This window comes from Strongylocentrotus purpuratus, unplaced genomic scaffold (assembly GCF_000002235.5).
Source record: "Strongylocentrotus purpuratus isolate Spur 01 unplaced genomic scaffold, Spur_5.0 spur5_scaffold_6, whole genome shotgun sequence".
Taxonomy (NCBI): Eukaryota; Metazoa; Echinodermata; class Echinoidea; order Camarodonta; family Strongylocentrotidae; genus Strongylocentrotus; species Strongylocentrotus purpuratus.
This window is the reverse complement of record NW_022145612.1, coordinates 40679349-40695435: the sequence shown is the minus strand read 5'-3', so window position 1 is coordinate 40695435 and position 16087 is coordinate 40679349. Positions and strand designations below refer to the sequence as shown.

Genomic DNA, 16087 nt, shown 5'->3' with positions numbered 1-16087 from the left:
ATATATATATATATATATATATTAAAAAATAATTTAATTGGGATAATCTTCCATCATAGTACTATACAAATAACGATTAAAACTACTGAAATAAAAATCCTTGAGAGTTATCTTCTACGAGTGACTCTCAAGGGTTGTATTTCAATTGTTTTAATCATTATATATCTATACAAATATACATATATACATGTTTATATGAATTTATGAAAGACATTTAAGTACAATATAAAAATATAAGAAATATAGATTTCATCATGTATGAACAGTGTTACAAAGTTTAACAAATCCAATGCTACAAGATTAAAACTGTAAAGAATCACTGTATGCAGTCACACGCTACACAATTCTGTTTCTTTCATATATCGTCCAATCTCTAAAGCATTTAAATAAGGTGTTTGACTATATACATTTATTCATATAACAATTCTCTTGTTTCTTCTAGTATATACATTTCATTGCTTATTTTGTATCTTGAAGTTTTACATTTTTGAAATAATTTGAATACATTCATTGTATCTCATCATGTCTCAATGTAGAACAAATATTGCACAAATTGCGCCTTCAATGTCACATCTTTCTGTCTGTTGTTACAATTCATAAGGCATGATTTATATTATTATTAAGTATTTGGCGTCACCTGTGCCTGGAAGGCGAAATGCGAACTGAATCACTGTAACCCTTGGGTCTCTCCTCCCAGTGTAACTGATTGGAGGTTTGCAAGTGGACCACTACACCAGGGTTTCCCCTACTCTTATACGTGGGTTCTTAACGTGCAAAGGTGGTGACTCTCTTCTACGCGGGGCCTCCATTTAACATCCTATCCGAGAGACGAAGTGTTTGTGTTTTCCACTTAGGATAGCCTGTGCTATAAAAGAAGGAATGGGGCACGTTAACACACAACGCAGGCTTCAGTCATCTGCCTGGGTTGGATTTGACCTTTGGTTCGACAGGCAGACGCTTTACCGACTGAGCCAACTCGCCTCCTCAAAACCTCACCTAGGCGAGAGTATAAGAAATATTGTGTTCACTGCTTGTCATTCACTGTTCAGTTGATTCGATGCTTCTGGTGAGTTGTGCGGTTGACAATGCAATCCATCTTAAGCAATCTTTCCCACAGTTTAACAGATGCTCCACATCTGCAACATCAACAGTAACCCCTTGCTTGAAAATCTGCATAGAAAAAAAGTCACAATGAAAAAGATAAGTTATAAAAATATGGAAATAAATTTTTACAATCGCATCTCTATCTGTTATAAGTACACAATGTAAAAATTGGTTGTCCTTGTCTTGAAATTTTTGTTTCATAACTAGTTTAAATGACATTTTAACAAATAAATCATTAATTATGTCAATGAGCACGCAACAATGACCAACAATATCGTTAATATATTCTTCAAGCGCTAAAGAACAACCTTCCTCTCTTTTAGTAAAATAATTTGATCATTAACTACAAAATGTGCATGAATGCCATGAGCACTGCACTCTTTAAACGGTTGTAAAAATGGAGAGAGGAAGTAGAACCTCAAAAAATAGCTAGAAATAGTCGAAAACATGATTTGCCTTTTAAAAAATTGCAATTTTTAGATGCATTTCATGACATTAAATCAACTTATTTGTCAGAACAGTGTAACAGTCATGAAGGAGGAAATGAAAAAACAGTATTTTCACAACTTAAAAAACAAGAGCTTTTTCGTTTTGTCCATACAAAATTATAATAACAAAAGTAAAAGGAAAAAAACAATTACCTTCTGAAGTCTCTCTGTAATAAAGAGAAGCCTAGTCTTGTGTTCCAGGAGTGCCCTCCTGTAGCCATCACGAGATGAACCTGATAGCAAGATCTCAAGATGCTCCAACACAAATTCAGCCTAAAATGACAAATCAGAGGAGAAACCATATTCATAATGTCTTGCAACATTTATACCATTATTGGGAGAGTTCTTATGTGATTTCAATCTATCAGTAATAATCAATATGTACAGATGACCTATTATTACAATCTTTATATTTTTCACATAATTTGTATATGAGCAGTTTATTCTCTTTTACTTATTTTGTCTTTCTTTTCTTGATATAAAACAAAATATTGCTGTTTGTGTGTCTATTGCTTATTTAATGAATGAAATTAAATTTTATCCCAAGTTTGAAAAGTTCATATCAAAAAGTTTAATAATGTAAAATCATAACAACTTGAGGTTACTTTTTTAAGGGGATATGACAGGATATGATTTGGATTTCTCTGTGCATCTCATAAACTTGTACCGGTACTTTGTAAAATGACAAATTTGAAGAACCTCTCTAAAAAACAGTGATGAAATCAAATACCTACAACTATTTTAACTCATCTCTATTCTTCAAACTGCTTTCTTTGAATTTGTCCAACAAAGACCAGGGGGTGTTTCACAAAGATCCTAAGTCAAACTTAACTCTAAGTTAGACTTAAACATTATGGAGAGCCATTTGTAGCCTTAAAATAAAATATATTCAAAGGCAAAAATTGAAGTATTTTAGACTTTTCATAAATTCTACAACAAGAACATGAAATCTCCTTGATAATAGAAAATATGAGTGATTTGAATCAACATTTTATGCCTTTTAAGATAATTTTTACAAAATATTTTCAAAGATGCTAATGGCTTTCCATAACTGTTAAGTCCAACTTAGAGATAAGTTAAATTTAGGATCTTTGTGAAACACCCCAGAACTTCATATTTTCAGTAATTATGACAACCTACCTCTGAGACAAAGTTGGCAACCTCAACAAGAGTTTGCTTCATTTCTATGAGTTGACGACAGGATTCACTGGTGGTCATAGACACAGTTGAGGTACTCTCTGAATCCTTCCCTGATTGGTCTCTCTCAGTCTTCAACTGAAATGCAGTTAATTATCAGAGAGTATTAACATTCTGCTTATAGAATACAAATCAATTATAAATCATTGCAAAGCTTCTGCTGAAATTCGGAACAAACTACCTTAACATATCAAACACTGTCAGACTGTCAACCAATTCAAAACTTGTCTTAAGACACATTTATTCAAAAATCACTTTTGATGATGAACTCACTCTGTTCACATTGGTGTATATTTTATATGTATTGTAATTTGTAGGTTTATTTGTAAGTTTTTGGTTTGTTTAATATGTAATTGTTTATCATTGTATTTTATCTGTTATAGCGCTTAGAGACTTTGGTGGTAAGCGCTTTATAAGCATGTTTTTATTTTATTATTATTATTGACTTTTCTCCTATTCCACAGTAGTGGCAAATGACAAGCATTTTAATGACAAGCATTTTAGCAACAACATGAAAACCAAATAAAAAAAAAAACACCAAAGAGAGAGATTTTTTTCTTCTTCATATGGCATAGATTAGTGATAAGCTTTTAAATATTGTTGATATTGAAGATATTATTTTTTGAAAATCTAACGTATCAGCCAAAGACATTACATGAAAGATGTCCTCTGGCTTCTGGTGAAGACATTTTGGCACAAATTTCATAGTTTTAGAGATATTGATTGATTTACACACTACATGGATAAAGTGGTTTTAAACTCACCATCTTGGTTGCCAATTTCCTTGCACTTCTGATACGACGATGGCAGGCAGCGCTGGTCCTCTCTCTGTGATGGAGCATAGCGAGCTCAACGGCAGTCTTTTCTACAATGTCTTCAGGCTGAATGGAATATACCTGAAACGAAAAAAAGGAAATGTCCTTTGGTTTGTGAGTTTGTTAACCTGATAACAAACATGGGTACATTAGTTTCATAGAGGTTAAATAATATTGATTATTACTCATTATCATCAGCATTTTAAATATTGGGCATTGTACTAAGGAAACGCTATAAATCATACTATTAAAACCAAGAAAAATAATGATGTCACTAACGACTCCTGTGCAGCATTCGGGGCATCCCACATTACATTACAATGACTTTAGCTAGGCTACCATTTGTGGTGCTCACATCACACAGCATATACCTTCATTACACCTAAATTATAAGTGACAAAGTGACAAATGTACATTTACATCTTGTGAAAGATCATGAGTGCCATACAAGGCTCAGTTGAACCCACAACCTCCAAATTTCAAGTTACATTTACAGACTACTCTACTGTTGCATGCCTAAAAGAAAGGGAAACAAAAATCAAAAAGATTTTAAAGCCCCACTGTACATGTACTACTTGTAGCTACTTGCTCCATCTATATAGAAACAATGCCTTTAATCGGTGACCATTGGTCCCCCATGATCCTCTCTTTCTTATGTTAATTTAGAGCTGACTTGGTGAGATAGCCACCTGTGAGTGACCGCCCTGGCTGTCTAATCCATCCTAGCCAAACTAGTACAGACAGCCTTTAAAACACACAGTGAAAATATGAATCTGCAGATGTAAAGCACGATCAAAATCGTGTTATTTCGAAGGAAAATATACACTTAGCTTATTCATACCTTATTTAGCCATTTCCTTGACTGACAATTGTAGTGAGATGAATCAAAGGCTTTGCCGCAATCCCAGCAAAAAGAGTGTCCACACTTGCATACCATTTCATTGCAGCCATAGTACTTCTCAATTGGGTAACCACATCGAGGGCAAGGCTTAGCACTGATGTAACGAATACATCCATCTTCGACTTTCTTCTCTGCATCAACAAAATGATATCAAAAACAATGAATTAACTTTCAAGACAACAGTGTTTGGCATTATCATGGATTCGGTGAAATGGCATACTGGTCTTAGGTCCAAACCTTAAAAAGGGATCTGGTAACTTTGTCTCAGATTCTGAAACAAAATCATGGATTTAGCTCATGTGGCAATGATAAAAATAAACCTTTAGGTCAGTCAGGAACCCCATGACTTTTACAAGCCGATCCCCTGTCTGATTATCAAAATATTCATGATTAAAAATCGAAATTTCATTTTGCGTTTTCCGAACAGTTTTGATTACACTACGGTCTATTGGGAAAAATGTGTAGGTAAACCCGGTCACTCAAAAAGTTGTATTTTTTGAGGCACTTCATGATCATTTTGAAGCGCATTTTTTTAGGGCTTCAATATTACACCATATCACAGACACTGATACCATGTAGGGCCATGCATCTCAGGTTTAACATTGTTAAATGATGCTTTTAATGTAACGCTCTTTATAGTATTCATCATCAGTCACTGTCAAAACATATAACATTATTGACCTTTATTGATCAATCGATCATATTTACTGGGTGTAAGCAACAAATATATTTAAACTATTGAAATTTCTCCCAGGAAGCATTACATTTATAAAAGTTATTATTGACCTTGTTCTATAAAGTTAAGAAATTGTAATAAAGCATTTAATTATATCTAGTACCAAGATTACACAATTTGAAAAAGTTGCCTTTAATCATACTAGTTAGTCTACCAAAAAAGCAACAAAATGACCCGATTTCTGAAGAATGTCTAATGATACGTACTGAACAAATTCTTTGCTTCGCGTCTGTAGAGCTTAGCCTGTTTGCATGAAGCCGGCCAATGAGCCTCTTCTTTACATCCGGAACACCAGAATGTACCGCATTCGCAGTTTACAGCAACCAGTCTGTTTGGATGGGACAGACTCAGTAATCGACCGCAGTACGGACTCGGGCACCAATGCAGCTCAGATCGCCTCATGAGGGCACTGTTCATCCGGCTGGTATGGTGACGAGAGAAGAGTCTCGAAGGCACCAAGGACATCAAGGTGACCCTGTCCACAGACGCGGTGCATTTATACTCCTACAACGGAATAACAAAGACATCAACATCAACAAAGTGTGTAAAAAAAAAAAAAAATTCTTATAATAAGACCTCTAATCTTAAAAATCAAATTGTCAATGTTGAAAATTACTTAATACCTAAAAAAAATAATTTCTATTGGACTAACCCAAGAACCACGTGCCACAAGTACCAGTACCTGTATACTAATGCAGTGTATAGGAAGCATAATCTACATCTTCTATTTTCAAAGGCTACAAAATCATCTAACTCAGTGTTTTACATCAAAGTTCTTTTTGATTCTACACCATTTGCAGTGAAAGTTTTTCAGAAACTGTGGCAATACTTACAGGGCATGTGATGTGAATATTTCCTTGGTTGATCTGAGTAATTAGATGGCTCCTCCAACATTCATCGCAGAACCAATGATTACAGGCAACAAGAGCAGTACCATGCCGGTAGTCTTCATTCAGCTCCTCATAACAGATGCTACATGACTCACAAGAATTGGATGCCCCACAAGACACCAAACAACCTTCAGGCTCCTCGTCATTTATCTGTAAGTCAGGGCAATGGAAAAGAAGCATATAGTTCACAATGATTATTCATACAAAATGCCATGCTAAACTCAGTCGCTTAGCGACAAGAGGAATAAACCAATTGAAAGTTGAGCAGGATGAGAGCAGGAACAATAAAAGAATAAATAAGTATACATTTCAGAAAATTCAGACAAGCATTAAGAAAGCTATGGATAATTAAAATATTTTTTCATACACAACAAATGGGAGATATCTCATTGTGTGATATTTATACCTGTTTACATTTTGATTATATTGCCAAAGAGAGAAAATAATTCAGTAGTCTCACATTTCCAAATAAATGTTATTCTTTTCCTGTTCTTACAATAATCTCCACATTTATGTGAATCAATTTACTACCTTTTCTGTACTTTCAAATCAGACAAAATATATATGGAGGGTTAATTTTTCTTTTCATGACATTCAAACATATATGATTCTTACCTGTGCTGTTTGAATAGCTTTATTAGCATTGGTTGTATGGTAATGCCAGCCAAGCGTAGTCTGCACAGTACCAACAACTAAGGTAGGCTTGGTGCTATAACAGGAAACTTCTTTTTCTATGAGGTAGCTGAAAGAAATAAATACAATTGAAAAATGTCAGCAAGCACTTTACAAAATAGAATGGTTTCACTGTATGGCAAACATTTAGAGTAGATTTTCACTTCTTTTGCACAATTTGGAATTTTGGATTATCTTGACGCCAAACCTAACACAACATATCACATGTAAATATTCATAAATGAATGATACATGCTATAAAAACTAAAACAACAACACAACAACATGTGCCAAATGTGAAGTTTTTTTGTTCATGTTAAAAAGAATTTGAGTTTGAAAGAATGCTTTTAATCCAGAGCTGCCAAACTTGTGCGACCAAAAAAAGGAATCATGATGGCAAAAAAAAGGAATTTCAAGCCAAAAAAAGGAATTCATAAAAACGAAAGTTACAACCACGCGCGACACACTTCCAATGAAGAAATGTTCAATCATCATGCTGTTTTTTCCATACAAGGAGGAATTTTTTTGGTGGTTATTTTGGTATTATCGGCATTTCATTCTTTTTGAGAATATTTTTCTTTTTCAGGTATGTTTTAAATTGAGTTTTCTATTGAATTTGTGATCAAATCACCATTTTAGGGCAGTTGTTTGACGGGCGGTATGTAAAAAAAAAAAAAAAAAAATTAAAAAACGTATTTTATGAAGAAAAAATGTAATGCCGTAATTTGGAGGGAAAAACGGAGTAATTCCGGCAAAAACGGAATGGTTGGCAGCTCTGTTAATCTAGTTCCGCCCTCACCAGTAACCAACCAGGGCCCTGTTACATAAACTTGATATCAATAACAAGTTAGCTACTGTTACAAGCTACTGAAATTAAGGCATCTGATTGGCTGAGAGCAAATTAATCATAGAAATTAAGCATTTGTTATAGATACGGTAATAAGTTTTATGAAACGGGCCCCTGAACTGAAATTTAATCTTACCTGTCGGCTGGTAGCAGTGCCACTGACTGGCTTATAGCATCAACCACGTCTGTGATTCTATCACTCTTCAGTCGGGACAAGGCACCTGTCAATGTCTCCTGTCCTTCATCGACCCCAGAGACCTTCATTCTGATGCTCTCCACCAGTCTCCCATCATGTCTCATCACTTGCCAGGGATCTAGTGAACACTCCAGGATGGTGAAGATGTGGTGTCCAGTCTGCTGGAGGAGTTTAGATAGAGCAGGATTGCCAGGGTTGGTTGCTAGATGCTCGATGACACTCTCGCTGATGTTGATGGCAAAACGAGGAGGCATGCATTGACCCTTTATGAAGCGATCCCCAAACTTTCCTCTCAGGTTTTCCTCAGTGACATCATCGGCCTGTACAGTGATGACTTCACTTGGTTTCACTGGGACAGTAGGTGGTGGTGGTGGTGGTGGTGGTGGTGGTGGTGGTGGTTCTACTGGTTCCTTCACTGACTCCACCTCGGCATGTTTCTTGGCATTCTTGGCTGCTCGCCTCTTAGCGGCTCTCTTCGCGGCTCTCGTCTCTTTCCTCTTCTCTATATTTGGGATCTGGTATTGGATAGCAGCCAACGCATCCTTCTCATCAACAAGGAACACCCGATTCTTGGTAGACTTCACTGGCTTACACTGTGAGGGTCTTCCATGGTCCAGGTAACACACAGCTGATAAACTCATGGATCCACTCACCAAGGCTTCCATGGCAACATCATAGGACTCTGCCTCCTTGGTTTCCATGGTAATCTGAAAAGGTACATCCTCGTTTTCCACCTGGAAGTACTCCTCCTCCTCTTCTTCATCTATGAAATTATCAGAGAGTTGCCACAAACCATCGCAGAAGGAGTCATTCATTTTGCACTGATCTAACTTCTTTGATCGATTCCTGCTGTTTCTATGTCTGCAACCTGTACAAAAAAGTTAAAATATAGAGATAAGGTGAGCTTACATTTTTTGTACGAGCTTCTATATAATAAGTTCTTAACTATCCATAGATTTTTGCAAAGGTAACAACATTGATCTAGCAACTCTTTTCCCATTACTACTAAGGAGAGTATGCTAGAGGAAACTAGATTTTTAAGTATTGTGTATCATAGGTCAATGAAATTCATATCAATATCAATATTAACGTCATTTTTTTTACATTGCCAAAGCATTGAATGAATTATAGGGTAGGTTTAGGGTTAGAGTTGGGTGTAGTTGTAGTTTTAGGTTCAGGGTTCATTTTAGACCATGACCACTTATGACCAGTGCATGTGTCGAACATTCAGCATGACATTGAAGCAGTAATGACACCTACCTGAATTAGAGGAAGATATAGCACAGGCCTGATAGGTTTCTCTTGGTGCGGCCCGACTGACATCATATTGGATTAAACTTCCAGCTTCCTCTTCAACCTGACGTGCTTTCCTCTTTCTTGATCGCTTGCAGTTCTTCTTTCCGAAATCTGCTTCCTCTTTGACCACTCCCTCAGTCTTGTCCATCTTGATGAGGTCGGTAGCCTTTGCATATTTCTTCTTGGGTGATCTGAGCGGAGTCTCAGCTGAGGAGTCAAAGACTTGGACGCAGGCGTGAGAAGCATACCAACGAGATGACCTTTCAAGCATGTGATGCTCTCGGATGATGTAATGGTTGCCATGGTGACTCTCTTCCTTGATATCTTCAATAACTTCCCATCTCTTGGCCTTGTTCAGAGAGAACGGGATTGTCCTTGATGTCTTGTCTAATTCAATTGAAAAAACATAATGTTATTATTACATTAAACGCATAAAGCAACTTTTTTGCTTGCCTGTGATTTAACATTTAATTATAATTTATTGCCTTTCATAGATAACCAATATTTACCAGAGTTCACCATAAGCAGACTTCTACTGTGCCTTCAGTATATATATATATATGTTCTTTCAAAGATCACCCTTGACGCTACTTCACTGGAGGGCTTCAAGGGAGCGCTTCCACCAAGCATCTAGACCAAGAACTAGATAGTTTATTCCTCAGCACTACATCCTGACTTATGGATCCTGCTGAGTATCGTCGTAGAAGTAGAAGTATAACAATAATGATGATGTTCTGTTGTTGAATAAATGTCTTTAAGCTCTTCCAAAGAAAAGTGGAAGCTATTACTCTTACTTTAGTTCTGGCAATCAATGAAAAGTACATTCAAGGTATAAACCCCACTAGCGAGGTATCCACTTCCTTCTGATAGTGTTGTCACATGAAAAGAATCATTTTGATTGTTTATGATTAATGGAAGTAAATATTAAGTATTTCAATCCTAAATTCATATCTTACCACCAGGTTGGGTATTAAATGTGTCTTTCTGAAGCTGTTTCTTGAGAGTCATCTCAGCTTGTTTCTTTGACTGGCAACCTTCTGCATCCAACTTTGCCTCAACAACAACATTCTGTTGTGCGTAGACATTCTTGTATGGAAATGGCAGACGCTTGATGTTGTGATTGGTATTTATACCAAAGCGGGTCCCTTCTCGGCGCACCATGATGTGATATGAAGGTAACTAATTCTTGACAAAAGGTACCTAAGAGTAAAGTCTGAAAGGAAAAAAAGAGAAAATGGTTGAATATAGGGTATAATCATGTCATTTCATAATAAAGTAAATCACAAGACTTGAGAGGTGGATAAAATACAATAACTTGGGAAAGTTGAGTTAATTGCGATTATTAGACAGAAATAACAATGCGGTATGGGAAATTCTTTAATAAAACTGACATTTGTCAAACTTCCCCATCTGTATAGAGGCGGTCAGAGGAGCCAGATGCAATCTCAGCGGAATTACAACCGTCATTATGCATTTGTTTTGTGCCACATTGATTTTTGTAACAGTCTTCTTTTCGGTCTTCCTCAGCGACAAATCAAAAAATTGCAAACTATTCAAAATTCAGCGGCAAGATTAGTGACCCGAACTCGGAAATACGAATCAATTACTCCTGTACTACGAAATCTGCATTGGCTTCCTGTCCACTCCCGTATTTTGTTTAAACTATTAGTTTTTGCATACGAATGCTTTCATGACATTGCCCCTTCTTATTTATGTGAACTTTTATCATTATATCGGCCTACTCGTACTTTAAGATCAAGCTCAAAATCATTATTTATTGTTCCTCCCACCTCAACAAAAACATACGGTGAACGTTCTTTTATGCACGCCTCCTCAGTCTTATGGAATTCACTTCCAGATTCCATGAAAAATCACAATAATTTGAACAAGTTTAAGGTTTCTCTTAAAACGTATTTATTCAATGTTAAAATTGTACACTCATGAACTCAGCGTCCAACACTACATGTACTTCTTTGTTTCTAAGTGGATTTTCTAATGTGTATGACTTTTTCTTGTAATTCTTTCCTTTCTATTTGAAGTGCATAGGGACATGCTATCCTGTAATGTGTTATGCGCTATAAAAGAACTGAGTATTATTATTATTATCAGAGACTGAAGCTTTCGGTCTAAGCGGAACAATGCACCGTCGATGTCAGAGACCGAATTGTTTTAACGGGTTTATGTGATTAGACTATAGATCTATGCTGTATGTCTGGGAATCTGACCGGGTACGGGTTTCTTTTATAACTTGATTTCTATCAGAACTAAAATGAATTTAGAATTTAAACTGATCTGAGTTAGGGAAGAAGTCTTTTGTAATGCGCTTAGAGACATTTGTATTAATTAAGCACTATATAAAAATTAAATTTTATTATTATTATTATTATTTTGTTTTAATTTAAGTGTGTTATTTTGCCTTCAATATACTACCAGGTAGCTTAATATTAATAATAAAACATGCATGAAAGACAAAATACGTGGGTATAGTGACTATCATGTCGTCACGCCAAGTTATACTTCCAGTGAGAGTTCCTAGCGGACCTTTCGGAAGAGACAAACACAAGGTACAAGGTACAGACAAAACATGTGAGAAAACACATTTCCCCTTCCCCAAAATGACTTATTATGTCACAGTGACAGACGATCATACGAAAATTGGTATGCCTACGTCTACATGGCCCATGGTGTACTTCTTGACTGATCCCCGCCCCCTTCCACTAGCCTAATCTCTGGGCACTTACCTCGGTCTTCTCGGCCTCGGGCTGGCAAGGTTTCGCCGAGTTGTCCCGTTCTGCTCTCAAGACAGGCGAGATTCTTTCTTGCACGTTAAACTTACAATGTTGTAAGATTTACCTTCCCGTCCGTCCTTTTTCCTCATGGGCCTCTTATGCCTCTGTTCTGTAAAGTGGTTGATATATCTATTTTCATCCATGATTTATAGTATTTTCTCCCTTCGATCAGTTTCATGGAGTTGTGCAATCCCGTCGAGACTTGTCGCGGTTGGAAGTAGAGGGCATGCACGTGTATTAATTTAAGAATGACATCATCGTAAATACGGAGTAGACAATTATTTACAGGGGTGCAATTATTTTAAAAATATATCTTTGCAATAATATCAATAATTCTCCAGCATAAAATGTATTTGGAAAAATCTTATTTGCAACCATTTCTTCTGAAAAAAAGTCATGACTCATTATTTATTATACAGAGAAATCAAAACCAAAACCAAAATCAAAATCAAAACCATTCCACCCTAATTCGTTTACGATTACCCCCATGTGTAAGTAAGTTAACCCACATCCTTTGTTGATTTATGGTAATGTCACACTGCGTACATATACAGCGTTGAGCTCAGAATCCAGACGGATTTTTCGTCTCTGTTCGAATTTTCCCCTAGACTCTAGCCTTAGAAAGTTCAGATGAAAGTATAGGCCTACAATGTCAATCAAATCTCTTTGTTTCTCATTGGTATTTTGGTTCTTGATAGACTTACTATGTAAATATATCAATAGTCTATATTAATAAATACATCTAGGCTTCTGAGGCTACTTGAAAATAAATAGCTGTAGGTCCGGGGCTGAGGTTACTGCATTGTTCGTTCAGGTTTCTCACTTTCTGTCATACAAGTATATGAAAATATTTATTAGATATTTTTCTCCAAGTTTTAACCTTTCTGATCGGTCTTTATCCACACTGGACATTTTAGGAGGGATCACAGGGGCTTAATTAAAGTTAAATACCGGTATATTTGTGGAGAGGTAAAGAAGAGAGAAAGTTAAGTGGGGGAAAAAAAGCAAAGCAAAAGGTAAAGAATAACCAGTTTCCTTTCCTACCTAACAAAGTTGTCCTTGATTTGTACACATTATGATGACTATTCAATGAGAAAGTGTTGGGTTTATCCTGAATGCCAATCCTTTGGGTCATAAAAATGGGAGTACTCACACCTCAATTGCCACTTTTCTTTGATCTCGAGCCATGCCATTGGCGGTGATCCGACATTTGCTCTGGCGACGATTACTCTAGGATTTACCGGTATTACATATATTATATAGAAATATATAGGGTCAGAGTTAGGACTGTAATTGTGTTTTAGGTTGGATGGAGTGTTTGGGGTAGGGTAAGGTCTAGTGTTTGATCCAGGGCTGAATTTAGGAACTGGTTTAGTCAGGATTAATGTCATCACAAGCAATTTGTTGCCGGAGCATGTATCATAATACCGCAATGGCATATAAACAATTACTGACATCATACATATAGACAAGCTGAGAAAATACAATAGAGATATGTTTTCATATTAAAATCTATTTTCTTGTGTAAAAAAAGATAAGAATTGATACCAAATATACAAATCTCGCAAGTTTGTACAATAACGATGAATACATTATACATATATATATATATATATATATATATATATATATATCTTGTGTAAAAAAAGGTAAATATTAATCATAAAATATAGCTTGATCTTACAAGCACCTGCTATATATCACACACATATCTGCCCTCTTACTTACTTACCATACGGCAGTAACTCTGTGTGTTCCAATGGCCTTATGGCTCTAATGTCATGAGTAGTAGTTCATGTAATGTAGTAACATAAAAAATTGTATTTCATTACATGTTTCTCTCTCAAGCTCTCGGAAGTCTACATATCTGATGAGAGGTCGTAATGTATTTATAACTATAGTTCAGTAATGAATTATGAATTTTCAGTTCAATTTAATTTATAACTAGTTTAGTTTGGCAGTTTATGCATCATTTCAATAGAAAACCAGTGCCTATGACATGAGAAATATAAAATATCATATAACAACATTATAAATCATTTATGATCTCTAGTTTGCTGGCTGTTTCCTTCTTACCTATATCACCTTGAACCATTTCAACTGAGTAGTTTAATCACAAATCACAATAACTTGATATCATCTGGTAATAGTGAATGGCAAACTTTCTATTCATTTTCCCCCTAAATTCTGACAAGGAATTAAACTTGATTATCAAATACAACTTACAAAACTATAGTTTAATAATAATATTCATATTTCATAATTCAGAGTATATGAATCGTACATGAAAAGTCATTCTCCATTTTCCAAATTCATGCAATTTAGGCACATACATACACAAATCAATACATACACACACACACACACACATCAGGCAGCCACACATACAGGAAACATTAATTTACAGCACACAGGCACTTATTTCCTTTGGAGATATAGGAAGTAGATATAGCTATAAACCCTGTATTAAAAAAATTAAAAATTAAAGCAACCCTGCTAACCGAGTACATATTCAAAATGGTTATTAAACTTTCAGAATGCTTAACCGTGATATTGCTTCTTTCTGCACACTATTGTACATATGGGTAGTCTTGTTATCAAATGAGATATTGTAAAATTCCATTGCATTTATAATTGTTCAGCTGGAGCACCATGGTACAATGGTTCATTTTCTTGACTTGTCAATAAAATAGTTGAGGTTTACAATCTTTGCACGGTCCTTCCAAAAGGCACTCTCCTGACAAAAGAGAGTATAATATATTGCAGGAATCATGAATATGTCATGTACATGTATGTCCTATCTGTGAAATTTAAACAGTAAAGCCCCACTGTCCTACTTGTAGCTACTTGCTCCCTCTATATAGAAAACTTCCCCAATCGGTGCCTGTTGGTCCCCCATGATCCTCTTTCTCCTATGTTAGTTGAGAGCCGAGTTGATTAGATAGCCACCTGTCAGTGACCTGTCTGGGTGGTCTAATCCCTTCTGGCCCAGTAGTATTGACGGTCTTTAAAGGAAACATGTTAACCTTCTAGACTTCACAGTCAGACACTATTGAGTAACTGACTGACATCTTTTTTTCTTTGGTAATAACATACATAAAATGAGCTGTAACAGGTACATGAGCATTTGTTTACACCAATAACCCAATACTTGTAATGGCCAAAATTAGACTGATTGAATCTTTGTGCAGCACAAAATGTATAACCATTCGGTACAAGGGTCTGAAAATCAGACTATTACTCAGGGGCAGTGTGGCCTGCACCTGTAATCCAGCTAAAAATGGAAGTTGCTAATTCAGCCGAGGACACAGGTTTGAAACTGAGTCCCGTCTTTCGGATGGTGATGTTAAAGGTCGGTCCCTAGACCTAAATAATCATATCTGATTGATACAGGTCTGTAAAAACCCAATTACACACGCAATCACTATGTTGATTCAACAACTAATGGTCATTATTTTCCCACAAAAAGCCATTTTACAACCCTTTTGTTTTGAGGGAAGTTCTAAATAATTATTATCTTTCAAATGCCATTAGAATTTAACCTTTTCATTTGTTTGGCCTGCAAATGGGACATAGTACCTTTAAGGCATCGATGATTGATTTGTTTAAATTTTGTTATTTCTGAAGTGGGGCTAACTTCAGCAACCTTAGCCCCCCTCCCTCTCCCTCTCCCTTTCAGCCTCGTCATCTCTAAATAATATATATATAAAATATAAATGATTTCAATCTCAAACGAATGTAGAAATATGGATGAATACATAAAAACACACAAATATATGCAGCTGAATCTGCAGTTATTTATACCTAAAAGAAGCCATTATGAATTTAATAGCTATGCTAATTATTTCTCTCATTCAAATGATTTCTAAAATGTTAATTTACCCACAAGAGTTGTCAATGCTTTTGTTGCTGGAAAACAACATTTCTTATATACACACATGTATATTGCGGTCAGATTTTATGCATTTTTGATCTGATGATAGTTTTAAACATTAAGTGCTAAGTTATTCCAATAAATATGTAATTATCTGAATTCATATTTACATGGGGAATGTTTCAAATGGAGATCTGTAAAGTAACAGAATTAACAATGTATCTTTTTATAATGAACAAATCTTTGTTCATTATTTGGTATGTGCCCAAGAGAGTTTTAATT

At 35.7% G+C, this 16087-nt stretch overlaps 1 protein-coding gene across 2 annotated transcripts; it reads right to left on the bottom strand.

The window, feature by feature from the left end:
* Window position 1: 1 nt before the first annotated feature.
* Window positions 2–12126, bottom strand: LOC100888960. Of its 2 annotated transcripts, none has more exons than XM_031000461.1 (12): window positions 11884–12126; window positions 10099–10355; window positions 9107–9529; window positions 7787–8714; window positions 6747–6873; window positions 6075–6281; window positions 5448–5745; window positions 4446–4636; window positions 3554–3685; window positions 2733–2867; window positions 1746–1865; window positions 2–1170 (listed from the first exon to the last, which is right to left on the bottom strand). In XM_031000461.1, exons 2-12 carry the CDS (start codon window positions 10301–10303, stop codon window positions 1039–1041), a joined length of 2898 nt encoding a protein of 965 aa, XP_030856321.1. In that variant the 5' UTR covers window positions 10304–10355; window positions 11884–12126; the 3' UTR covers window positions 2–1038. The 2 variants fall into 2 exon arrangements, with proteins under 2 accessions (XP_030856321.1, XP_030856322.1); XM_031000462.1 differs by having other exon boundaries at window positions 11996–12125.
* Between the last annotated feature and the right edge of the window lie 3961 nt (window positions 12127–16087).